The 27,599-nt window shown below is 41.6% G+C and overlaps 1 protein-coding gene across 13 annotated transcripts; it reads left to right on the top strand.

The window, feature by feature from the left end:
* The first annotated feature begins 1,079 nt into the window (after positions 1-1,079).
* exoc7 (exocyst complex component 7) lies at positions 1,080-23,029 on the top strand. 13 transcript variants are annotated; one of them, XM_031314778.2, is made up of 22 exons: positions 1,080-1,327; positions 1,498-1,563; positions 2,514-2,698; positions 4,023-4,128; positions 5,058-5,280; positions 6,054-6,221; positions 6,574-6,585; positions 9,763-9,855; positions 11,724-11,792; positions 12,902-13,047; positions 14,317-14,469; positions 14,588-14,686; positions 15,873-15,935; positions 16,167-16,233; positions 18,630-18,668; positions 19,018-19,083; positions 19,171-19,291; positions 20,569-20,664; positions 20,752-20,815; positions 21,364-21,405; positions 21,544-21,677; positions 22,739-23,029. In XM_031314778.2, exons 1-22 carry the CDS (start codon positions 1,250-1,252, stop codon positions 22,839-22,841), a joined length of 2,193 nt encoding a protein of 730 aa, XP_031170638.1. In that variant the 5' UTR covers positions 1,080-1,249; the 3' UTR covers positions 22,842-23,029. The 13 variants fall into 13 exon arrangements, with proteins under 13 accessions (XP_031170638.1, XP_031170639.1, XP_031170645.1 ...); XM_031314779.2 differs by lacking the exon at positions 6,574-6,585; XM_031314785.2 differs by lacking the exon at positions 9,763-9,855.
* Positions 23,030-27,599: the final 4,570 nt, after the last annotated feature.

Raw genomic sequence — 27,599 nt, 5'->3', positions numbered from 1 at the left:
GTCACTGCCACCTTGTGGCAGTAATTCTATTGTCTTAAATCAACAAGGTCATTATTGCGCTATACTCCCACCTACTGACAGAACAGTATTTAATTTCTTTGCCAGTCATCACATTGCAGGCACAGATGCGAAACAATGGCAAATTATTTGGAGTAACTCAATAAAAAAAATTTTGTTGGACCAATTAAGTAAAATCGGATAATTTCCCACGGCACACAGGACGACCTCTCACGGCACAGTGGTTGAAAATCACTATTAGAGGAATGTATGTGCATTTTTTTTCAAATGCTATAGAATTGAATAAAACAACTCAAAATTCAATGAAAGTATAGTGATCATTAACTGTACTTGCGAACCTGGAACCATCCATGTTATTTTCTCGGGACAACGGGAGGACTAACTTATTATTGAGCACTTTGTTTCCTGCAGCGCCTTCCAGCGGTTAGTTTAATGTTATATTATTACATGTAACGTTGCCCTTGCTAACTGTTCCAGTGTTTTTTTTTCGGTATAAAAGACACCGCAGTTGTTTTTTACACGCAGGTATTGTAAGTAATGTAATGTGTTTATTATCAAGAATATCTTGTTAGCCACAGCAAACATGGCGTCAATTTAGTCCCAAACATGATCACGTGATCACCAGACGGACACGGAAGAGAAGCCTTGCCTTACAGGCCGGAACTCGGGAGATCTTACTTTCAAAGTAAAGCTAATTCGTCTTTCATAATAGGAAAATTGATCTATTAAATGTTTTTAGTGGTACATTTAGACTTTATTAATCCCACACTAGGGAAATTCCTGTGCTAAATTTGGAGACAAACGTAGCTAACACACGTAAAAAAAAATTAAAATACGTAAAATCTGAATCTTGAATCTATTCGGTATGAGGTAGCTGCTTATGTCTTTGGAAGACTAACTTAGATAACGTTTTAAAGAAACACAACTGAAATTTGACGTTGTAGTATCATATATGTTGAAAAAGAAACTTCTTGAACGTATAAACCAAATGGTAGGTATTTAATTCCAATGTCCTGGTAGGTAGTTTTTTTTTTTTAGCGCTTATACTCGACAACTGTGTTTTATTTTGAAGATGTAACCGGAAAAGTGTGTCTTTTAGCCTAAGCCTGCCTAACTTGACATCGTTGCATTTAGCTATCCACAACAGTAGCTTTGGGTCATCGTTGTTTGTCATTTTCAAGCCCTAAATCGTGCTGTATATCGGGTTTAATCGCCTGGTGGCCGTCCTGTGATGGGGATTACCTCCAGGATGGTTCCTACCGAGGATGCGTCCGCCAGGAAGCGGGAGATAGAGGAGAAACTGAAGCAGGTCAGTAACGTTAACGGCTCGAGAGGCAGGAAGCATCACAAACGAGCCCGTTGGTGCAGTGTTTCTCAAACTGTCTGAACTTGCTCGTTTAAATTGTTGTTATTTTGACCCATCGTGTCACTTCTCACGAGTCATTGCTTTTCTGTGTGATGTGTCTGATGTGACGACAGGAGCAAGAAACGCTGTCATTCATCCGAGAAAACATGGAGAAGAGTGATCAGCTCACTAAGGGCATGGTACGATCACACACACACACACACACACACACACACACACACACACACACACACACAGAGCTCTATGTTCCCACAGCACAGATTTTATCCCCCTAACCCTAGCCCTAGCCCTAAAACATGTTATGGGAGGATAGGGCTTACATAGAAGGGAAATGTAGGAACACAATACCTAATTTTGAAAATGTCCTAGAAATGTGGGAACATAGGGCCTAATTTTAAGAAAAATCTTAGAAATGTGGGAACATAGGGCTGACCCCCTCAGAATGACCATCATAATGTAGTCCAGCCTTTACTTCAGAGACAAACGTAGTCACTTTGTAACACACGTTATAATGCTCGCCTAGCTGCTAGCATGGCACGCCCTCATACTCTGCTTCTGACTGGCTAGTAGTCCTTACCTAGGTACTGTCAGGGCACGCCCTCATACTCTGCTTCTGACTGGCTAGTAGTCCTTACCTAGCTACTGTCAGGACACGCCCTCATACTCTGCTTCTGACTGGCTAGTAGTCCTTACCTAGCTACTGTCAGGACACGCCCTCATACTCTGCTTCTGACTGGCTAGTAGTCCTTAGGTACTGTCAGGGCACGCCCTCATACTCTGCTTCTGACTGGCTAATAGTCCTTAGGTACTGTCAGGGCACGCCCTCATACTCTGCTTCTGACTGGCTAGTAGTCCTTACCTAGGTACTGTGCGACTCCCAACAAAGATGGAACAGAAGTGAGATGTCTCACTCTGTAGCTAAAACAGAGAGCTCAACACACAGGGTGAAAAGAGGAGCTGCAGCAATGTGCAGTACAACAATAATATGGTGTTTTTTTGAAAATGAAATCATGTAAACCTATTCTGATATAACCTCTAAATACAATTTATGAACCTGAAAATTAGCATAATATGAGCACTTTAATTCATTTTTGCCCTGTGCTGATGACGTCCCTCTCGTCCCTGAAAGGTCTCCATCCTGTCGTCGTTCGAGAGTCGCCTGATGCAGCTGGAGAACTCCATCATCCCCGTCCACAAACAGACGGAGAACCTGCAGCGGCTGCAGGAGAACGTGGACAAGACTCTGTCCTGCATGGATCACGTCATCAGCTACTACCACGTGGCCAAAGACACGGACCGGATCATCAGAGAGGGGTGAGACAATGACCACAAGCTGCACTTTTTTAGGTAGAGTTGATGGATTTTACACAGGTTAGATGCAAGTGTTTCCCTTTGTGGAAGACTTAGGTGCGTGTATCTGGTGAGGGGTCTAGTCGTCCTTCCTCAAGAAAATGTTGCGTTTTTTTGTGTGATTTTTGTCTCTGTAGTCGTGTTGTGTCTCTTTTTGTTCATCTTTGTTTCCTTTGGGGTTGTTTTGGGTCTCTGTGGTCATGTGGCGTCTCTTTGTAGTGGCTTTGTGGTAGTTTTGCGTCTCTTTTTCACATCATTTCAGACCGTTCTTATCTTAGGGCGTTTTCACACATGAAAGTCCGAACCAAGGTCCGGACCAAGGTTCATGTTTTTGTTCCATTGTAACATTTGATCCGGTAAGTTTTGCTTTCACACTGCAGTTATGCAAGCGCACTAAAGATCTATACGTGACAAAACTACGTCCTGCCGTCATCACATACGTGAGCTGTGTCTCCAGATACTGATAACTGATTGGTTTGTAGACGGGCTTCCCCGTCCTCTCGTATCCTCTCTCTGTGTCGGAGTTTTTTCAACTGACTGCTGCTCTCCCCTACTGCCGCGGCTCTTTTTGTTTTGTTGTGATGTTGAGAAGCAAGACACTGGAACTTTCTGGAGAATTTATTCAGAGACAAACGGAAACCTACACTGTACATTTACTACAACTTAACAAGTAAACTACTGATGTATTCTCTGCTCTGACAGCCGACAGCTGTCTGCTCTGAGCGCATTCACCGTCACTCTCACTCTCTCATGTAGCCTACACACTAAGCACTGAGCTGTTCCTTAAAGGAGCTATTCCCCGGTCTTGTAACACAAGGAGAGCCTGCCAGAGCTTCTTGTATTTGGTCCGAAAGTCCGAACCATCCAAAAAATGCTTTCACACTGTAAATGAACCGGACCATGGTTCAGTTTGGTCCGGACCGAGACCACCTCTTTTGGTCGGACCAAAATTTGGTCTTTTGATCCGGACCGTGGTCCGGGGGAGGTTTCACACCTCTAATTTTGATTCGGATCAAACTGAAAAGTCCGAAAGTCCGGACCAAATGAGGTATGTGTGAAAACGCCCTTAATATCTGTCTAAAACGTTGGAAAAGCTAGAGCAGATAATAAATAACTTATACTCAAAATGCCAAAAGACAAAACTTGCTAAAAAAAGTCCAACTACAGTTATTAGATCTGTGAAAGCCTTGTTAGTTTATTCATTCTTAGGGCTTAGGTGCTGCACCTAAACCTTATAATGGCAGGGGAAACCCTGGATGTATTCTAATGTTGGATCTCTCTGTTTCAGGCCAACAGGCAGACTGGATGAGTATCTCGCGTGTATTGCAAAGATTCAGAAAGCTGTGGAATATTTTCAAGATAACAACCCTGACAGCCCCGAGCTCAACACAGTGGTACGACTCTTATCGTCATATTTATGTTGTCTCTTAACTATTCCTTCAGGTTTGGCTACAAAATGGTTTCTTTTCTCGGTTTACATTCTTTTCAAACACACAACTTGCATTACATCCTCATAGTTACACACTTAACCCTTGTGTTGTCTTCCCGTTGACCGTGCAACTTGTTGGTAAAAAATGAAAATGAACCCGTTTTAGACAGGTTTGTGGCGATATTTTTTCAAGATTCCCTTTTTTTTTTTCCTCTTTTCCCACTACCACCGGATTCACCACTAACAACTTATTACCACTAGTTTTACACTTTTTTTTTGAATTCATAATCAATAAACCTCATTTATATGAAGTTATACCTCATTTTTTTAGTTCAAAAAATCTGAAATTATTAAGTATTTTGACAAATAGTTACGATTTAGTGGATAATCACAGACTGTCACAGTTTGGTCAGGGTACTGTTTAGAAAGCGAGAGATTTCATAGTTTTTTCAAATGCTGTAAAATTGAATAAAACACCCCAAATTCAATGAAAGTAGTGAACTGATCCTAAATTTGACCTGCGTTTGAGCGTTGTATGTAACCATCCGTGTCATTTTTGGGGCAATTTGGTTGAAGGAGACCCAAATTTCTGATGGAAACTTTGAAAACGGGTCAAATTTGACCCGAGGACAACAGGAGGGTTAAATCATTGGGAACAGTGTGGTTATTATTATAATAATTTTGGAATATTTTGTCATTGTTGAAAAGGTAACAAAGAAGAAGTTGCTAGGTGCAAAAAAAAAATAGCGTAAATGAAATCATTTGCACATTTCTCCATTATGAACACCCAGTTTATTGACTGATATTTCTCTATGAAAGGCGCTGTGGGTGTAAAACCTTTGATGTGTAAGAAAACAGGCAAAAAAACGGTCAAATGTTGTCGCTTTTGTGCAGAAAGCGCGCTTCGAGAAGGGCAAAGAGCTGCTGGAGGCGGAGTTCCGCAGCCTCCTGACGCGCTACAGCAAACCCGTCCCGCCCATCCTCATCCTGGACGCCATCACTGTGGACGAAGAGCTGGAGGTCCAGGAGGACGTGGTGCTGGAACACCTGCCCGAAGCCGTGCTCCAAGACATCATCTGCATCGCCGGCTGGCTGGTGGAGTACGGACGCAACCAGGGTACGGCTTTGTGTTTAGTTTAGTTCATTTGCACAAACAAAGATTTAAAGTACATACAATAGAAAAGAGGTAGGAATCCTTAAAGACTTATTCAGAGTCCCAAGTTAAAAAACAAAGAAAAAACGTAATGATATAATTACTCTACAACATAAAACAAGCAATACAACAAACAGGGAAACATATAACTCTAATACATACTGATACATACTAATACACGATATGCATATCAAAAATAAAACAAGCAAGCAAAAAAAGACAAAAGAACACACCATAGAGTAAGTCAATAAATACAACCAACATAATTATCCTACCATGTGGTTTAAAGCTATAGTGAAGCTATTTGATATTAATGAACGTCCCTTCCATTGAAGCCATTTCCAAATGAGTTGATGCAAAGCTAATTAAGCCTATCAGCTCCACTCAACTCTCCACGTAATATGGCAGGCGGGGCCCATTTTTGTTAAAGCTAAACATGTGTCAAACCATAGTATTGTGATGCTGCAGAGATGTCCCGGCCTACAAATCCTATCCTACAGACTAAAGGAAAACATCGTTGTTTGGTACAGATCCTTGCAAAAATCACACTATAATAATTTTCTTTTTTTTTTTTAGATTTTAATATTTTTCAATGAGAATGATACAAAAATGATCATTCCCTCCAATATCAGTCAAAATAATTGCAATTAGATAATTTCCTCATATCGTGCAGCCCTACTACAGGATGTACCAGGCCAGCTTTATACTGAACACTGCTTCTCCCCCCCTCCCTGCAGATTTCATGAACGTCTACTTCCAGATCCGGTCCAACCAGCTGGATCGCTCCATTAAAGGCCTGAAGGATCACTTCCGCAAGAACAGCGCCTCCTCCGGGATCCTGTACTCGCCCGCCGTCCCCACCAAACGCAAGGACACGCCCACCAAAAAGGCTCCCAAGAGACCAGGTCAGCAACAGACGCCTTCTCAGACGAAAAATCCATTCTCACTTCACTCTTCAGTCTGTAATCACACTCAAGCTCTCTTTCATAGATGAGTCTTAACAAAACAAGCATGATTCTGCATACTAATGTTGATTTATCAAATTGTAGCAGCACCTTTCAGCACACGGACATCGTCTCTACATTGAGTTTGATTAGATTTCTATCCAGCCACATTATTCCGTTTCAAGTATCCTCCACCATGTGGCTGTAATGATCCTACTCACGTAACTGTAGCGCGCTGTGTCTCCCTGTGGTTTAACAGCAAACTAATCCTTCATCCTTTCCCTCTTTTATAATCCCCATGTTGTGATGACAGTCTACATCCCAGGTAAACAGAAAGCTTTAGCGTGTGCCTCGTGCTTGCTTCCTGTCCATCTGACGCCACATTTCATTTTCATGCACGAGTGTGTGTTTTAGCGGCGAGAAGCAGGCGTGTATTTGTTCTCCGGAGAGATGTCGTAGTTTATTTTCTGTGTAGATGGCCTCTAGTTTCACTGTGGTTAACGCTCGGCCGGAAACTGCAGCGACGGTACGAGTAAAGAGACCGAAAAACACGGAATGAATTGAAAGTATTTTTTAGTTTTCAAACACATCAGATTTACTGGCAGTAGGGCTGCACGAAATGAGGAAAATATGCGATAACGATAATACTTGCAATAATAAACAGATATTAAAGTGTACTCGGTTCTGCCTTTCTGCTGCTTTCAGTATTCGGCTCAAATACAACAAACTGCTTGTTGAATTTAAAACAAATGAAAGGAAATCATTTCCAACGTTCTTTTATTGAACAAATTGAACATTGAATTAAATATAAAAGGAACCACTAAAAAAAAGAATGAAAGTTATATTTTAAAGTGCAGTTTTCTACTGATATTCTTTCAGGTAATACAAAAGAATCACTGTGTCTTTCGCAAAATGTTTATTGCGGCAGTTGATATTGCGATGACGATAAAAAAAGGGTATATTGTGCAGCCCTAACTTGTAGAAATCTGAGGAGAAACATTTGCTCCATCCTCCTAAAAATGGGTCTCTTACTCTGTCAAATGTCACAGTGTCACACACATGGATCATATCTACCACCACGGTATATTTCAATTTTAAATAATAGTTGGGCTGCAACTATAGCGATGATTGTATTACTACTTCATCTTTAACTTCTTGATTAATTGTTTAAACTAAATGTCAGACAAATGTGAAAAATGTCTCCCAAAGTCCAAGGTGATGACTTCAGTTGTCTTGTTTTGAAAGATATTGAAGTTAACAATCATAGAAGAAACCAAAAGATAATTCACTTTTCAGAAGCTGGAATCTGGAAAATTCGAAGGGGACAGTGCAAAAGAATAAAACGCATGATTTTACGTGGGTTAGTGTACGTGGGTTGGATGCATTTTGCCTGTCAAAAGGTGTAATGTATAATTATAAAGCTTGTCAGTAATTTATGTAACTTATTTATACATTGTTAGAAAATTTCAATTAGGAAATGAATGTGTTTTATGAAAACATGTTAAAATGTGTATATATATATATATATATATAATTTGTTTTGTGTTGCTTGAGTCTGGAATAGAGGATTTTATATCCTATACCAGAATTTCTTTCAATACATTTTAAAAATGCCAGAATATTTCATCTGTAGTCCCCTGGCCTCAATGTTTTAAAAACAAAAAGCTTTTTAAAAGACAAATAAACAAGAAAGAAAGAGACAACAGGAGCAGAGCAGAACTTGGCACAAAACACGACGCAGCACAGAAGCTAAACGATGAGCAACCAAACAAAGAACACGTTCCAAGGTAAAACAAGATGAATGGATCATCCAAAATAGCTGCAGGTTAGTTTATTGATTAATCGACTAATAGTTCTTTTTTTTTTTTTTAACACTGTCACACCAAGATATCATGATGTGGTGACATAATATATCACTACGGCTCTGGGCCGACACTGCCGCCGGCAGTTTGCCACCATGAGACTAAAGGCCGTAGAGGTGTGTGTGTGTGTGTGTGTGTGTGTGTGTGTGTGTGTGTGTGTGTGTGTGTGTGTGTGTATTAAACAGCTGATATTCCCGTTCCTCAAGCACCAATCTGTTTGCACTGTTAAAATTATGAAAACGAGATTGATTGCTAAAACACTAGCCATTACAGCAGTGACAATAAGCCACTGATTTTCAGCTTTTTGGGGGTTTCTGTCCCGAAATGTTTTTTAAAGTCAATGAATGCAGCTTTAAGTGTGCTCCATGCTTACTCACTCACTAACCAAACTACGACAATGTGATTTAATCCTGTGAATGTACTGTAGATGTTTGCCTGTCTAAACCGTGTAACAGATTGTTCTGGTAATATTAGTATTATTAATGCTGGATATGACTGTTAATTGTATTAATTGTGATGACCTAACCTGTGTATTCTGCTCTTACATGACCCTGGGCACTGTGTGTCTGAGTCTGCTGTGTTTTCATGACGTAGCTGTAGTCGCTCTGTCTCTCACCTGGTCACAATGTTGTGTAGCTATGGTGCTAGGCTGTGGGCCCCCCCCCCACCCCACCAGACCAACTCTCCGCTCTCCATTGACTTGTATTGCGTGAATGTGCCCCCTCGTCTATTTAGTGTGCTAGCAAGCAAACAGAAAAATGCCTAAAAGCTGTCTGGTGATATTCACTACCAACAATGTAAAGAACTCCTAACTGAAGTTTTTATAAGCTGCCAACCTAAAAAATGAGCTTCTTACGAAGGCAAAAGTGGATACAGACGTGAGGAACCAGCAGGAAGAATGTGAAGACACTAAGCTCACGTTATGTCCGACGCAACGTGTGTTAGCTTAACTTACAGGCATATAGTTAGCCTCAAACTAGTCTCGCAATGCCAGACCTGAGGAGGAGGGTCTGCTAGTCCACACAGCATTCCCGGGATGGGAGAAAAACGTGCTCTGGTTCTTGTCTTGGGCGGGGCTAAGCGCCGGGCGGAGCCGCTGCAAAGTAGGCTCGGGAAGGAACTTGTTTTGGTGGAACGTGTGTACGTTCAAAAGTAGTTTTAGTCGTGCAACAGAAAACTCCGATTGGACAGATAGTCTAGCTAGCTGTCTGGATTTACCCTGCAGAGATCTGAGGAGCAGTTAACCATAGTCCTCACAAATCGACCGGAGGTTAGAACGCCAGCACAAGGAAAGAGGAAGGTATCACCACACACAGCAAATTTTAGGTGTTTTTTGGTTGTTTGCTAGCAGATGGAATTGATGAGGAGGTAACCTTTACGCAAAACAAGTCCATGGAGAGCTGAGTTATTTTCTCCTCTCTGGTGGGCGTGGCTTTCAGAGTATGACGCGATGCGCTCTGTCGTCATACAAACCTCTGCTGCCTGTCTCGGTGGTGGTGTCTGGGTTTCATCACTCACTTCCTAGCTCTCCCTTTCTTTTTCTTCTTCCTCCTCCTTGTTTCTTGGCTGTCTGGACCTCGCTGCCCCCCCTCCTCCTCCTCCTCCTCCTCTGGACTCTGTCTCTGTGTTTATGGGACCAGGGACCATTCGCAAGGCTCAGAACCTTCTGAAACAGTACTCACAGCATGGGCTGGATGGGAAAAAGGGGGGCTCTAACCTCACTCCTTTGGAAGGTAACGCACCTCAGTCTTCTCTTCGGTGTCTTCTCTCCCTCCTTGCTCACAGTGAACCTCGTTATGTTGTGCCTCCATGTCTCATCCAGAGCAACAGGCACACATACATCTCCTCACAGCCGTCACAACAGCTTTCAGATCATGCAGATGTTAGATAAAGCATAAAAGATATCTGATAAATCCTGGGAAAGGCAGATGACCAATTTGTCTTGTAGCCCTACCCGAGGCCAAGTGTATCTTTAAATGATTAAAAGCAAACACATTCATCCTAAAACGCTTATCACTGGTAAATATGTATATTTCTGGATCTCTGTGGTTTTGTATTTTTCTCATTTCCATGGATAACCAGCCAAATGTAGACATCACAGCAACATGCAGTATTTCTATGATCTGTAACATTAATGATGAGTATTTTCCCCAGAATCAAGAGCTCAACAGGTGTTTTAGGCCTTTATTTATACAGGACAGATGAAGACATGAAAGGGGAGAGAGAGGGGGGGAATGACATGCAGCAAAGGGCCGCAGGTCGGAGTCGAACCCGCGGCTGCTGCGTCGAGGAGTAAACCTCTAAATATGGGCGCCTGCTCTACCAGGTGAGCTACCCAACCACCCAGGCGTTGTTTTTTTTGTTTTTTTGAGCCAGCATGGTAAACCACCCCAAAAAAAAAAAAATCACATATTCCAATGTTTTATTGATTAATGATATAAAGTATTGATTGTCAAAACAGTTGGTTAACTTTCTGCCGTTTAAGTAATTGACGAATGGACTTAAATCCAAGACAATTTTGTCCTTTGGGAGCCAATAAAGTAACTCAGCTTATATCAGTTTAAAGCTATAGTGCGTAGTTTCTGTCGCCCCCATGTGGAATTCTAAGTAATGACCACAAAACTGTCAGTGCATCCACATGATACAAGCCGTCCGTGATCACGCACCGCCCCCACGGAGGATTAATAAAACATGATTGCCTCTTCTGAAGAGGTCATTATCTTCACTCGAATTTCTGCGAGTGAAAGTCGCTGGACGCCACTAGTTTCTAAACACAGCCATACTGAGAAATACAGAGACATTGTATCTGTATCTTGCCCTCTGCTACCAGGCCCACAGAAAGTGCACTGGGCTTTGACGCCATTTTGACATAGCGGCCAAACAGTGGACTTACAACTCCCGTGTCCGTCACTTGATACCCTCTGGCCCAAAAAGACTTTTCCCCACAGACTAACATGGCGGAAGAGACCTCTGTAAATCAGTGGATACATTTATTCGAGTGTCACAACCCCCACAAAATGACTCGTTTCACTATCAGAATTTGACCGTTCGCTCCGATAACATTTGGAAAGTCTAGAAGGGCCGCATGGTTTTATTATACACCCACGTCTGCTACACCCAAATATCCTGTGAGGGGTTAAGTGGACTACATTCTGGGAAACGTAGGAAGGTAGAAATCAATAAGGCAGATGACAGAAGAAGTCTGTTTAACAGCGTCAAAGTGTGAAAGGATGGAAGTAACCTTTTTTAAGAGCTGCGATGAATCAAAAGCTGTTGTGACTTTCTTTTTCTTAAAGCTCTAATGTAGTTGAAACACACACTGACTAACTTAGATGGGACACACACACACACACACACACACACACACACACACACACACACACACACACAAAACAAACATCCGGGCACTTGCGGCCCCTCCAGTTGACTTCAGTGGGTGTCCCCTGCTTCTCTCCTACCCCTGCTGGGTGCTTGGTGGTGGTCAGTACAGATGTTCCAGGTTCAGGTTTGCACCCCCTGTCCCCTGTCCCCCTCTGGGCCTAGTAAGGACCCCAGTGGTTTGACTAGGCCTGTGTCCCTGCTGCCCCACCCTACCCACCAGGTCACGATCATGACTTGCGGGTCAAACACCCGTCTGACGCCCTGACCGAGAAGCACGGGGCCGCCGCAGGTGAGTGCCACGGACATGTTGGGAAAGAGAAGGAACATTACCAACAACTAGGGCTGGGTACCGAATTCAAAACTTTTTAGGCACCGACCGAATCGACTCCTTAGTATCGATACCAGTATACCGATACCAGTATCGGAAAAGCCTCCGATACCGCCTAAAATGCTGATATCGATATCGGAGAGTACCTGAGTTTATGCACCGATCCGATGCCACGTAGTTTATCCCTGAAGAAAATCTACAAAAGTAGTTAATTAATGTCCTTTTTCCATTACGACTGAATGACAAACTGGATAATAAAAGCAAGTTCTATGGCATATTGTTTGAGTTTGTTCATGTTTCACAAAAAGTTTAACCCAAGCCAGACCAACAACAAAGAGAGTAATCATATCACATCCATACAGGGATAGTAGTATACAGCTGTTAAAACATAATAAGATATGTGACACGCTGGTATCGGGTCAGTACTCGGTACAAGTTCAGGTATTGGAATTGCTATCAGGAAAGAATAGGATCGGACCAACTCTAGTATCGAAAACGCCTCGTCATGCAATAACAAACTTCAATACCTGAGAAGTAAATCTCATCAGTGTCTGTGAGCCAATCAGCATGCAGCATGCTTCTACCAAGATCTAATAATGTCTGTGATTGGCTGTCTAACGTTACACGTCGTAGAGACACGCAGGTAAAACTCTACGTTACAGTGACGGTGCTCACGTAGTAGGAGCCGAATCATAAATAATATTTTTTTTGTTAAAATGGATTTTATAAAATTTGTATCGAAAAAAAAAAAGTATAGTTCAGGAACCGGTATCAAAGTCACGGTCTTTGTACCGGTATCGAACATTTTTGAAGGATACCCAGCCCTACTTACAACACAGGCTGATAAGACATAACACAAAAGTCTCACCTACTGCAGCTTTTTAATACATTTTTCTTTCACCAAACAAGTACAGTCACAGCCTGCAGCATTAACACCTTCATGTGAATATAAACACACTCAGTAACTGCTTGACTGCTACCAGCCACAGCACCAGATCCCATGTTTTGTCTTGTGTGCAAATCCTTTTTCGTCCACCGGCTGACTGGCTCTTTCCTCGTCTACCTCTCAGGGAAAGATGATGTTCTGGACATCGAGATCGACTCCTACATCCACTGCATCACCGCCTTCGTCAAGCTGGCCCAGAGCGAGTACGTCCTCCTGGCGGAAATCATCCCCGAGCACCACCAGAAGAAGACCTTCGACTCCCTCATCCAGGTCAGAGAGAGACGAGGGAAATCTTTTAGAATGTGAACAATATTGAACACTCAATGAGTCCACGTTGAAGGATTTAAATCAGAAATCAGCCTCAGGGATTCTGAGGTCACTTGGTTTTTCTTCCCTATTGTGCAGAATTTTGCACAAAACTCCAAATCTATCAAAAACACACAATATAAAAAAATGCTGTCTTATTTTAATGGTGTCTACTTAGGGCTGGGCGATATGGAGAATATCAAATATCACAATATTTTTTAACAAATGCCTCTATCAATACCGCAACGATATTGTAGTGTTTACTATTGGTGCTTTCACAAAATATTTACACAATAATATTTTTGATAAATAATCATCAGTAATGTGGCTATAATGATGAAGTGGGTAAAGGCAAATAATAGAGCAGTTACAACAGTCTGATCAGTCAAAATGACATCACTTTACTGTAATGCAGCCTTCAAAACCAGGAAAAGACAACACTTAAGCCATATTACGATATTACGATATCCAAAATCTAAGACGATATCTAGTCTCATATCACGATATCGATATAATATCGATATATTGCCCAGCTCTACTTATTTTGCATATTTTGTACGATTTACAGCAGAAGTTCTCTGAGGAAAAAATAATTAACACTCTCTCAGTGCATTTACATGCAGTTTAAAAAAAACGATTATATTCGCATTAAGGCAATACCCGATTTCTCAAACGCCATGTAAACACCTTCCCCCGGTTAAAATCTGAGTTCTCATAACTCATAATTAACAGAGGTAGAGAACTCCTTCAGTAACCTGGGGATTCCTGCATGTATACGCCTTCACCGGGGTATGATCGGGTTAAGCGTCTGCGCATGCTCCAACTGCCCCTCCCCACTCAGCTGGAGTGGTTTTTGAACCAGAAATAATAAGTCAGCGCTGCGAGTAGTTGTTGTTGCTATGACACCATACAACAAAACAGCGATACCCGATTAGCGGCCTGCGGTCCGTCTGTTTTACTCCCCGCCGAGTAGAGCTGGGCGATATGGAAAAAAATCAAATATCATGATATTTTTGACCAAATACATAGATGTGGATATTGCGTACCCAGGGAGCAGAGTGGTCGTGCGGGGGTATAGGGGTTAATCAGTTCGGCTAGGTATGAGGGTGCAAGGCCATTCAGCGATTTGTAGGTAAAAAAGGAGGATTTTAAAATCTGCTCTTGCCTGTATGGGTAGCCGTCATCAGTGCCATTATGTGTGATCTGCTTCCCGTTTCCCTCGTCCGTCCACAGGAGGCGCTGGACAACCTGATGCTGGAGGGAGACAACATCGTGTCTGCAGCTCGCAGAGCCATAATGCGTCACGACTACTCGGCCGTGCTCACCATCTTCCCCATCCTCCGACACCTGAAGATGAACAAGTCTGAGTTTGACACAACGCTGCAGGTCTTAGATCAGTTTAGTCTCATGGTTTTGCACAGCAGGCTCTTTTGTAGGAGTAACATGCTGTATACCAATAATCATTTATTTAATAAGGGTTAAATAAATGTCACTTTGTGTGCAGGGAACAGCAGCAAGCACCAAGAACAAGCTGCCGACTCTCATCACCTCGATGGAGACTATTGGAGCCAAAGCTCTGGAGGAGTTTGCTGACAGCATCAAGGCAAGACGCTCACATTTCAACGTCTGTCACCTAGGCCTGTGCAATGTATCGGAATTTGTATCGCAATTACGATTTCAGCGCCTAATGATTACAAAAAAGGAGTAGAAAAAAATGATTATTTTGACCAATATGTTTTGCAGATAAACAAGTACTCTGTGTTCTGGATACGAAAAAAAGAAATGTTCAAACGGGGAAAGGGTTAAGGGAAATGTCACAGTTTCAGGTGTTTTCACTGTTGATTTCTTTCACTTTTTCACGGTTTTTGAAATAGTTTAAAAATTGGCAACATCTTTCCAAAAGACAGCGAGTAGTCGTGTTTAATAATCGTCATTTCAACGTTGACCAAAATAATTGTGATTATGATTTTTTTTTTTTTGTTGTTGACATAATCGAGCAGCTCGACCGTCACCCATCAGATCATTCATTCAGTAGATATTTGCTGAAGTCTCTCCTTGTTTAACCGCAGAATAATCCTGACAAAGAGTACAACATCCTGCATTCTGGGGAATTTGATGATGATGAGTGATCTGCATCACTTTCCTTTTATTAACGTTTATTTCTTTTATTTATTTTTTATTATTATTAATTAGGGGTCCAAGCCAGCGAAATCACATCTTAATCTTTCCTAATCCTGTTGTGTTGTTTAACCCCCCCACTGCAGCACAAGTACACACAATTCTTGTTTTCCGTGCATGTTTTGAGCCCCCCTGAACGGTTATTTTTTTACCTCCTTTTGCGGAGTGGGTCTTTTTGTAATTAAAATGTTTATTTGCAAATATGACAAACAGCTCATGTGGTATATGGTACAGCTTACAGAAGACAAATAAGACAAGAAGGATAGATAGTGAAAAAACATTTCAGTCAAAGCTCAAGTTCTTCTGGTCACAAGGAATGTGAAAAATGTACAAGCTGAGCAGACAAAAAGTACAGTAGTATTAGTTAAATAAAACAATCAAACAAAATATCAGTAAATTAAATAAATATGGGATAAAAAATCCAGTTACAATCTCATAATCAGGCTACTAGTTAGAAGTCAGGTGGACCATAAAGTGTGGAGTGGGTCTTTGAGTCTTTCATATTTTTTTAAGGGGGGACAAATCTACCTCTTCTAAACATTGGAGGGGGGGGGGCATATCCCCTGCTGAGTGAGTAGATATTTGCTGAATTGTCTCTTGTTTAACCACAGAATGATCCTGATAAAGAGTACAACATGCCCAAGGATGGAACGGTCCACGAGCTGACCAGCAACGTAAGCCAACGCTCACTTACCCACGTAACACGGATGGATTTATTTGCTCTCTCTGCTTATTCAAACTCAACACCTTGTTTCCACAAGCACCTCGCTGTTTGTCCGTCTCTGGGGATCCGGCTGGTCTCCATGGGAACGGCTAACGGCGCTGGGTTTAATGAATAAGCCGAGGTAATGCTTACCTTGACCTCTCTCTCTCCCCCTCTCTCTCTCTCCCTCTCCCCCCCGCAGGCCATCCTGTTCCTGCAGCAGCTGCTGGACTTCCACGAGACAGCCGGAGCCATGCTGGCCTCACAAGGTTCAACAGCCGTTAGCCGCCGTTATCTCCCGCCTCCCGCCACCGCCCCGCTCGGCTGCTTAGATGCCGTTTCCCGTTTTAGTGCTAACATCAGCGGTGGTCCTCATCACATGTCTGTGATCTAAACTATCAGGGTTTCCTCCAGAAAAGTAGTTTAGCCTGGTGGCACGTGTCTTTTATTTCCGACGAGAGCTCGACTGGGGCCAGTCACAGACTGATGGCTAATGTAGAGCCCCATAGTTTCTGTGACACCAGCATCATGGACAAAATCGCTAAAATTGAAAAAAAAAAAAAGAAGCTTAACGCTCATGTTGTCCTCGGGTCAAATTTGACCTGTTATCAAAGTTTCTACATCAGAAATACGGGTGTCTTTCAACCAAATTTCCCCAAAATAACATGGAACGCTAATTGATGATCACTACTTTCATGGTGAAAATCTGTGATAATCCGTAAACTTACAGTACGCTCTTCTGATCTTAACTATTACTCAAGATAATTCATAATTTCTGCTTATATTACTCAAAAATGAGGCATCGTTTCTTGTAAATGAGGTTTATTGTCCATAAATTCCAAAAAGAAGTGTACAACTAATGGTAATAAGTTCTGAAGTTGGCTAAGAGGATGTAACACAGAATTGGGTGATAATGTATGGGCTACTTTATGCTTCATAAACAGGCAAACCAAACCAGAGGACAACAAGTGTATGGTCGTCGTGACGATACGAGGGTTAAAGACATAGACTACATAGGGCCCTACATTATGTCTGTACTAAAAGCTAACTCGAGTTTTGAAACTATGATTACTTCTACCTTTCCAACCGAGCCGCCCCGTACTGTAACCATAGTTGAAAAAAAGTCTTGAAAATATATTAAAACTAAATTCCCAGTGGCTTCGGCCCAGTGGGCCACCAGGCTTGCAATACACTGGGGGACACCCTGCTAACATCACGTATTCAGAGCTGGAAATGTAGCTTTAACTTTAACCTGGACCCTATTTTTCTATGTGTTTGTGTCTAAGTGACTGATGGGAACAACAATCTTTGACATTGGTCCAGTATTAAGCGAGATCGCTGCAGCTGGCAGCAGCAACACAAGCTACAATGTAAGTTAATAGGGCAATTGTCCAGCTTGTATTTACCTTCACAAAAGTGCTTGTTTTGCCGCTGACTGGCTCAGATTATTATTCTAAGTGTCTGACAACATTATGGAAAGGATTTCTAAGGAGGTCGACCTTTCTGTTAAAGAGTAAGATCCCTTTTTTTAAACATAAAAACATATGTGAAATTGTGTTCGCTAAACCCACCAGACTCCATGTAAATAAACAGTAATTGTAGCATCATAAAATACACTTCATTTAAAATCGACAGAAACAAAATAAAACTATGAAAAGCTGTTTTGGGTTGTCTTTCCACTTTTCCAACCAACACAACTCTAGTTTTGGTTGAAATAAACACATAGTTTACTGATTTACATGGGAAAATATGTTGGCTCTATAGACGCTAAAAGTATTGTTTTTTTAAATGGAGCCTGGTGGATTTAGCGCTAGTGACCTCAGAGCTGTTTCTGGTTAAACAGAAAGGTCTCAAAGAGGTTTTAAAGGTCTATCTCTGAAGGGATCCTTTACATAATGTTGTGAGACACTTAGAATATTAATCTGAGCCTGTCAGTGGCAAAATGAGCACTTTTGTGAAGGTAAATACAAGCTGGACAATTGTCCTATTAACTTACATTGTAGCTTGTTTCGCCGCTGCTGACTGCAGTGATCTCACTTAATACTGGACCAATGTCAAAGATTGTTGTTCCCATCAGTCACTTAGACACAAAAACATAGGAAAATAGGGTCCAGGTTGAAAAAAACGGTAGTTACCTTTTTAAAAAGTCTTAAATTTGACTTGGTAAAACCTGCCGAAACCCTGAATAAAACATTCAGAATCTTATTCCCGAGCTGTAGCACCTATCCAACACTGTCAGAGCTTTTCCTCGTTTCCCCCCCTTCATGACTCATTCTGTATCTGTGACTGATTTGTTTTTACCTTCACCCCTCCGTCTTTTTTTGCCGCATCAGATGGCTTTTCTCTTCTTTTCAGAGGGAGCCAGCAGATTCAGTCCCCGTGCATCAATCCCAGTACTATTTCAGAAAAGATGTATTAATTTAAGTTGAATTTGATTTTTTTTTATAAATTCCTAATCCAATCACAACTCACGTGGGAGTTGTAAATCCGTCTCTGGCTCCCTCCTGTTTGCTTTCCCCTCTTTCATTACCCGACTCTTGTCAACCCCCTCGCTGCCTGGCTGATGACTGGTTGCTTACTCTGCACTAACAAATCTTTTCTAACCCTTTTTTTGCACTTGTGCCTCTTTTGTCTTTCTCTTCTGCCTTGCCTCGGGCCCTTTTAGTACTGGGGGACACTTACAATATACCTTTAGACCCCCGAGGTAAGCAAAAAGACCCGCGACCGGGCCCCCCGGTGATGAGTTAGATTCTGAGTGTGTTCGTGCTGATTCTGGGAACTATAATTGCAGCTAATTAATTCTGAAGGACAGGAGAGAGAGGAGCCTGTTTTCATAATGAGACACTTGTGATGTGCATGTGCTGAAGTGCAGGTTTTAGACGCTACCATGGCAACCTGAGTGCTTCCACTGTAATTAATACGTTGAGTGGAGATGTAGATTATGCTCCCAGTCTTGATCTAAAGAGACGTAAATGTTGTGGTTAAACTCTAAATTGTGGGTCATTGAGTGAAGTAGATTCTTCTCTTCTAACAGCTTTCTGTATTCCTTTCAGAGACGAGTTCATCAGCGAGCAGCTACACCTCCGAGTTCAACAAAAGGCTCCTCAGTTCTTATATATGTGAGTAAAGGAAGAAACCACTACTTTCTTGTAAAATGTTCCAAAAGCTTTTGATTTAGGAACTAATGCATGGTGTTCCCCTCTCAGGTAAGGTGTTGGGGAACCTGCAGCTAAACCTGCTCAGTAAATCCAAAGTGTACGAGGATTCGGCGCTGAGCGCCATTTTTCTGCACAACAACTACAACTACATCCTCAAGTCGCTGGAGAAGTGAGTTTCCCTTCATCCGTGTAGATCAGTGCTTCCCAACGGGGGCATTCAGAGGATGACGCAGGGAGCTGGAAGCAATATTTTTTAATTTTGCAATATTCGTTGAGGTGCCCTTGGGGGCGTTTGTTTTAAGACAAGTTTACACCAACGATTCACAGCAATACGAGTTTACACTTTAAAGTGCCCATATTATGAAAAAAATCACTTTTTCTGGTTATTTTGTGTCTCTGGTGCTTCCACACACATACAAACTTGGAAAAAAAACATCCATGCTGTTTAGAGTGAGATACGGTTTCTGAATGTGTCCTGCCTTCAGTCTCTGGGTGAGCTGGTCAAAATCGGCACGGCCGTCTACGTCATCGGCCGAAACGTTTAATGTGTGCTAACCACTTTAGCTAATACCACATCAGCTAGCTGTTTCTCCAACTTCGGTCAGTACAAGGCAGGATTAGCCGGGAGACTTCTTCTAAACGAGGGCGCACTTCCAACTTTGCGTGGAATACCTGCAGAACAGGGACATGGAAGTAGTTCTATAGTGTTGCAGCAGTGTTTTGGACCTGAATTATGGATAGGGGGACGCTGGCCTAAAAAAGGTTGAGAACCACTGGTGTAGATGTAGCAGAGATAAATTATTATTATTATTATTATTATATTAGACTTTATTGATCCCAAATTGGGAAATGTCAGTGCTGTCATCTCACTATCAGACACATTGCACACATACAAAATATACAAGGAATAATGAATAGGATAGAATACAAGAACAACTATTCAAAAAAATGAAGACAAAAAAAAAAATACAAAGGAAGGAATATATACCTGTATACAGGTTGGGAATAAAATGTACAACTACTTAAATAGTATTTATAAAGATGTAAGTAAAACTTGTGTTTGTGCAAGTTGCACTTAGTTCAGTGTTGTGATGTATATGAGTTTTAGCTAACATTTAAAGTTTTAAAGGACCAGACCAGGGGCCACAAATAACACAAAACATCCACTTACTGCACAGCGAACCATGCTACTGTTTTTTCTTACATCTTTATAAATGTACATTCTTAGCCTTTGTATTTTTTTTATCTTCATTTTTTGAATGTTTGTTCTTGTATTCTATCCTATTTATTATTTCTTGTATATTCTGTATGTGTGCAGTGAGTCTGATATTTTGCTGCTGTAGCACTGAAATTTGCCAATTTGGGATCACTTAGTCTATCTAATCTAATTTGCGTGAGTGAATCTGTGCGGTACATTTGAAATGTGTCCCCGGTGGGTGTGTTCAGGTCTGAGTTGATCCAGCTGGTGACGGTGACTCAGAAGAAAGCTGAGAGTTCGTACAGAGAGCTGATCGAGCAGCAGATCCAGATGTACCAGCGCAGGTAAACTCCAACATGCTTTAAGAAGTCTTTCCACGTGTGTGCTGTCCACCGCTCACTATGACTCAATGTGTTTTAATTCTGTCGCAGCTGGCTGAAAGTTACAGAGCACCTGGCCGACAGGAACATGCCCATCTTCCAACCCGGCACAAAGGTCAGAATTTTTAGTTGTCTTTCATTCTCGGAGAAAAGCACCAACTTTGGTACAGAAGCATTTCACATCTAACGTTAAAGACTGTCATACTATGTAAAGACTGGGGATCTTTCAGGGTCACACGTTGCAAAACTACAACTAGATTTGTTTTTAAACATTTAACCAAGCTAGCTAGCTAGCTACCGCTGGAGATTATGGAGATATCCATAATTCCCTGTGTAAAAACATTTTGAACCTGGCTTTATCCACTGTCCACATTTCTGTTCTGTAAATGCCTGCAAATTAGCGCACATTTAGCCAACATACAATATCAGAAAACGTGATATAAAATAGAACTGCCTTAATATCAGTAATCAACTGGGGAAGTTTGATGGGTTTTGTCAGTTAAAGGTTTTGACCCTATACCTGTAGAGTCTAATCCTGAAGGTCTTAAAAAGTATCTAGAGTTAAAAATCCATAGAACGGGTCGACTCTGAATCATTTTGCCTTCTGTCATGAGTGTGTCTGCTGCGTATACGTTCTGTAACCGAGGTCTTGCCTTCCTCCAGCTGAAGGACAAAGAGCGACAGGTGATTAAGGACAAATTCAAGGTGAGCCCAGAATCACTTTCACGTAACCAAAAATTCTTCCAACAAACCAAATCCCGTACAGATCCACACTGTTCGTAGCACGAATGTAAAAGAACAAACGGATGTGTCCATTTTTTCTCCCCGCTCACTGCCTCTCAGGGTTTCAACGACGGGCTGGAGGAGTTGTGTAAGATCCAGAAGGGTTGGGCCATCCCAGACAAAGAGCAGCGAGACTTCATCCGCCAGGCTCAGAGGAGAGTGGTGTCCGATGCTTACAGGGCCTTCCTGCACAGGTGAGAGGGGTCTGGACTTAAAGGAGAAATACGCCGCAGAATGAACCTAGGGGTTAATTACGTATGTGTACCGAGTCGACCGTTCTCTGGGATATTCCACGGTAGCATAATGAGGGTCCCTACATGTAAACCGAAGCATTGAGAACGTTGTAAGTGTACAGACAGTTTATTAAAAAGATAGTTTAGAGAGACAGTACCGTTCATGTATACCAACACGTTCCCACACTCATCTCGTAAAATATGGACGCTTGGTCAGGTGCCTTTGTCGTTCTTATTGACGCTAAAAGTCGCCTTTAGCGCTTTAAGTAAACGCGCTTGGTCGGGACTATCGCCGTCCCTTTTGACGCAGTTATGTTAAGGAAAAGGTCGTGGGTGGCCGTACGGTTCCGTGACACGCGGGAGGAAAGAAAAAAACGACTATAGCCAGCGTGACCAGCGGGACGTGAACCCCTCTCTCCTGGTGAAAGTCCTGTGTTTGACCCATCCACCCCCCCAACCAACCTCCATACATACTACTCTCTAAATCTTCTCTAACTGCTGCTCTCCCCGTTGCGTTACACAAACACGCTGAAAGACGCCTTTTTCGTCACATCAGACGCTGACAGCCACTGTCCAAACGTCCTTATTTTACGAGTTCGGAATGAGAACGGGTTGTGTATACGGGCGGGCGCCATCTTGGGAACGCCGAGCAACCAGTAACATAGCTCAAGCACGGCGTTCGACTGATCGTGACTGCTCGTTCTCTGAGTCTAAGCTTCTAACGTTACCATGGCAACTACAAGCAACGGGCGGAGTCTCCACGCTGCCTCCTGTTCATGCCCAGTATACCAGAATGTTGATGAGATATTTTGGTTTGGGCGTGTTAGTTTAAACGGAGATTAGTTCTTCTACTGGAGCTAAAAACACTTGGTGCACGAAGATCGCTTTTGGCTCAAAACTCAGCTTAGAAACCAAAACGTAGCCGGAATTACTGTAATTTGACTCTTAACACCTGCCAGCCAATCAGAACCCCTCTTGGTCTGATTCCCTTTTCACACAGAACAATTTGTTTTCTTTTCTAGATGTGCCAACATCTCTTTCACCAAGAACCCGGAGAAGTATCACAAGTATCGGCCGGAGGAGGTGGAGGAGATGATCGAAAAGCTGTTCGATACGTCGGCCTGAGCCAACCCCGACTCCCGTTCCTCACGCTCTCCAAACGCAACACTTTATTCACCCTCTCCTCACACTACTGCCGCCCCCTCGCTGTGTCCGATGAATGCTTTTGTACAAAGATAACATCATGATGTATTTATGTAATTTAGCCGTTCCAGCTTAGCATTTCAAACAAATAAAAGGGAACTCTGTTAATCGGTCCCGAGTCGCAGTTCGTCTTGTAGATCAGTGCTTCTCAAATGGGGGTACGTGTCCCCCTAGGGGTACTCTGGAGGACTGCAGGGGGTACGTGTCCCCCTAGGGGTACTCTGGAGGACTGCAGGGGGTACGTGTCCCCCTAGGGGTACTCTGGAGGACTGTAGGGGGTACGTGTCCCCCTAGGGGTACTCTGGAGGACTGCAGGAGGTACGTGACATTTTTTGCAAAATGTTTTTCAGTTCCAAGGCTGTAGTTACTTCTACTGTCTTTTTTTTTCTCCAAGTTTGTCGCTTTTTTCAAAGTTTTTGTTGCGGTTTTTAAAGTTTGTCACCTTTTTTTTTTGAAGGTTTTGCCGTTTGTTTTGACCTATTCTTGCCTTTCTTCCTCACTTCTTTATGTCTTTTTTTCTTCTGCTTTTTACAAAGTTTTTGTCACTTTTTTTCAAAGTTTGTCGCTTATTTGAATTTTTTTGTCACTTTTGTCACCCTAGTGTTGCCTTGCTTCTTTCTACTGTTTTTTTTTTGGTTTTTTTTCGAAGTTTTTATTACTATTTTCGACCTATTCTTGCCTTCCTTCCTTCTTTCTACCGTCTTTTTTCCAAGGTTTTGTCGTTTTTTAAAAATTTTTGTCACCTTTTTCCATCATCATTTAAATGTTTTCCAGGTCCAAGCTGTTCTTTAGTAAATCTATCGCTGACATTGCTGTATTCTTCCTCTTTTTATAGACTTTTTTTTTTTCTACCACAAATTATTCGTGCTGGTCAGGGGGTAAATGGCTTAACCCTTGTGTTGACTTTGGGTCAAATTGACCCGTTTTCAATTTTTGTTTTATATCAGAAAATATGGGACGTAGAAATAATGTAAAGAAGAAAAAATTAACAATTTAAAACATTGGAAAAAGCAAAAACAAACTGTGAAAAAAAGGCGTCAAAAACCTTTTTTTCAAGGTTGATGGGAAGACCGCACAAGGGGTTAAAAAAAATCTGTTCAAAGGGGGAACATTGTTGAAAAAAGCTTGAGAACCACTGCTGTAGATGATGGTTACACAACAGCGCAGGGCCGATAATTAGACTGCTTTACTGACATGAGGAATAACAGACGGAGCTGAACGCTGAGTGTCAGTCTGGTTGCGTTGATCACCACGGAGGAGCGAGGAGAAGCCGCTCTTTTCGGTACCTCGGCACAGACAAACACATCACTAGAGCCTCCAGGTCGTTGGTAACGAGCATTCAAAGGTTTCCTCTAGAAGGAACGCTTGAATTCACCGGTTGTGACCTTTTGTGAAAGAAACCCTAATGAGCTCAAACGCCCAAAATCCATGTGAGCAGAGGAGGTGTGTATCTCGGTGCTGTGTTTCCGTGGAGAAATACTGCAACATGTTCAGCCAGTAGCTGTGGTTACGTGATTGTTGAACTTGTATAATTGTTCAAAGGCTCGAAACGACATGTTCAAACAAAAAAATATCTCATAACCCTTTCTTTTTATTTGGCACAAACATCCACTTGGACTCAAGGATGAACTGATTAGATTTAGGTGGTCATAACACAATAATTCATACTCTAATTATCAACAAGATAAGATACAACTTTATTGTCTGTTTTATACAGTCTATGGTTCACACAGGTTTTTTTTCTTGCTCCAATAAGCAACAGATAACATTAAAAACACAAACATAAAAAAATGTATGGTCACCCAACAAACATCAGACACCTTTCCGTCATACGCACACACACCATTGCAGTCCCACAATGATTCTGTGTGTGTGTGTAATCACAGTGCATGGGGGTGGGGGGCGCAATTCCAAGTATGAGGGACAAATGTCAAATATAAAATGATGAAGTGATGACATTTTGAATCCCAAAGGTCAACTGTGACATCATGTTATAAAGCAAAAACACACTTCTGGTCATTCATCAACGTCACGACTCAGGAACAGAAGGTCGGATACTACACTGGAGACGCTGGCGATTGTTTAAATCTTCTGTTCTGTCTAGTTGAAGAAGAATCTACATTTTGCCAAAAAAAATGCACTTAATACCTTTTATTAAATACCTTCAAAGTCTTCACTACATATATTATGTGAGTCTGGACAGACATGGACTTAAACTGCAACTTGACTGGTTGGTTGGCGGAGGCGTACAACCATGAGGCGGTAATTCTAGTTTTAAATCTGGGTCAGGTGACTTTCGTCAACCTCTCGAAGCCTGAAGTGTACGTCCTCTACAGCACAGCAGTCATTATGGGATATCCTGTGATAGGAAGCCACTCGACACGGTGTTACATGTATGAAGGATGACATGTTTGTTAATGTAAAGTTAATGACATGAGACGGAGAAGAGTTAACCTTCATGTTGTCCTCGGGTGAAATTTGACCCATTTTCAAAGTTTCTACATCAGAACATTTGGGTTTCTTTCAACCAAATTGCCCAAAAGTATTACTCTCATTGACTTTTGGGTGTTTTATCCAATTTTATAACATTATTCTGACTACATTTTGACAGTCTGATTATCCATAAACAACCTCTGATCTTAGCTATTAGTCAAAATAATTTGAACTTTCTGCTTTTCTTTAACTAAAAAATTTGACATAATTTTATACAGGCTAAATGAGGTTTATTGACCATACTGTAGATTCCAAAATGAGTGTAAAAATAGTGGTAATAAGTTGGTGGTAGTGGGGAAAAAAGCGTTGAAAATGCTAAAAGTGTTAATGTTCAATTTTGACATGGGAGGACAACACAAGGGTTAAGTAACTTGATGGATTTATTATTTCAACAACTTTTACGATTAAACTGTCAGCAGGCATAAAAACCACAAAGAAACTTGTATCTGACATTACAGCAACATCAACTTTATGTTGTGAGTTGTTACAGTCGCCCCGCTCAGACAGTCGGTCTTATATAATCCACACACACACACACACACAACACTGAGGTTTCCACTGACGATAACTTATCATGCAGCATGTTTTCAACAGTCAAAATAACTTTAGAGATAACACTGAGGCTTGTTGAGGTATCATGTACAAGATGCTGAATTAGCAACACAACAGACAAATATTCAGATATGTGATTGATAATCTGTATGGCAACGGCTGGTTGCATAACCCTCAGGTTTCAGTCAACACCAGCCACAGCTCCTCACACACACCTTACACTTTTTGGGTGCCACCAGTGACCTAAATCTGGCACATTTTCTTTGGATTTAAACACTTTATTTTGAACTAGTATTTTTTTTTTTTCTTCCCGATTTTGTTGCATTTTGTTAATATTTAATTTATATTTCACTTCCCTCGCCATACGGTAAAGCACGTTGTATCTTGTTTTTTATTTGTTATTTAAAAGTGCTTAATTTATTAGTAATATTGAACTTTAATCGTACAAGTCACTGAACACAAAAGCGGTAAAATCCCTTTATTTTGTGTCTAAAAACAAAAGGTTAGTAACTAACTAGCAGAGCCCTGTCTTGTGGGTCTTGCCCTTTAAGCTGTGTGATTTCCAGGAAAGGTACTTGAGAATCTGGCCAACCATAAAAGTCAGGCTCAGAGTATCGGTTGAGTCATGTCCACCGTTGCTACGTTGTGGTGTTTAGAGCGGTGTCCACATGCTGACTACATGTTTGTTTCTGGCACAAAGAGAACGGATTAGACACAAATTAAGGTGTGAGGACTTGCTAATTGTCCCATTAGAGCTACATCTAAAATGGATCCAAACAGTGCCTGAATTGGTCCAAAAAAAGGTGCCAGTACCCTAATTCAGCAGTTGCATGACTGATCATTGCAGGTGCCTTGGATATATTTATATTTATACGTGTATCTTGTAGATGTGACCCCGAATAGTCGACGATTCGATCTAAGGAGCTTGATTCGACTACCAATCTCACGGCGTCTGTAACCGTGGTTATGAAACAAAGGATCATTCTATTCGGGATGTATGAGGGAGCTGCATGTTTTGATTTTACACATAATTACTTGTTTTTTTTCCCCAATGAATGATAATATATAGCCTATTTTAGTATGAATATTAGCCTATTAATAATACTGTTAATAACCGAAGAAAGGGTACTGCGTTGCGACTTATGAAATCACAAGCGTTTTCTTGAGTGGCTGCGATTTCTGCCGGGGGTCGCGGCACCGCCGGAACACAGCGCAGACCCGCCTGGTGGGATTTAGGGGTTAGCTTTTCACATGGCCTTCACTGTGTCTAATACAGCATTTGTCATTTTGTCCATAAAGGTGAAGGTTTTCCTCCGTTCATCATTTTCTTCTGCAATTGCCGATCAATAATTCTGTACAGGCAGCGTCTCTGTTGATTTGCCACTGATGTCTTTCCTTACAAGTCTAGATGTTTTGAAGTCCAGTTAGATTAATACTTTTGGGAAATTATGTCATCTAAAATAGAGATCTTCAACAGGAGGTCCGTGACCCCTAGGGGGGGTCCTCAGAGTCACTGCAGGGGGGCCGCCAAATTATAATTTTTTTTAAAGTTTTTTTTGTTCAAAAATTAAAATGTGAAGAATACATTTTGTTTACACAACATTGAGACGCTTACTAAATAAGGTAGCCACTGAG

Source organism: Sander lucioperca, chromosome 22, assembly GCF_008315115.2.
Source record: "Sander lucioperca isolate FBNREF2018 chromosome 22, SLUC_FBN_1.2, whole genome shotgun sequence".
Taxonomy (NCBI): domain Eukaryota; kingdom Metazoa; phylum Chordata; class Actinopteri; order Perciformes; family Percidae; genus Sander; species Sander lucioperca.
The sequence above is the reverse complement of the archived record's forward strand: the minus strand, read 5'-3'. Positions and strand labels throughout refer to the sequence as shown.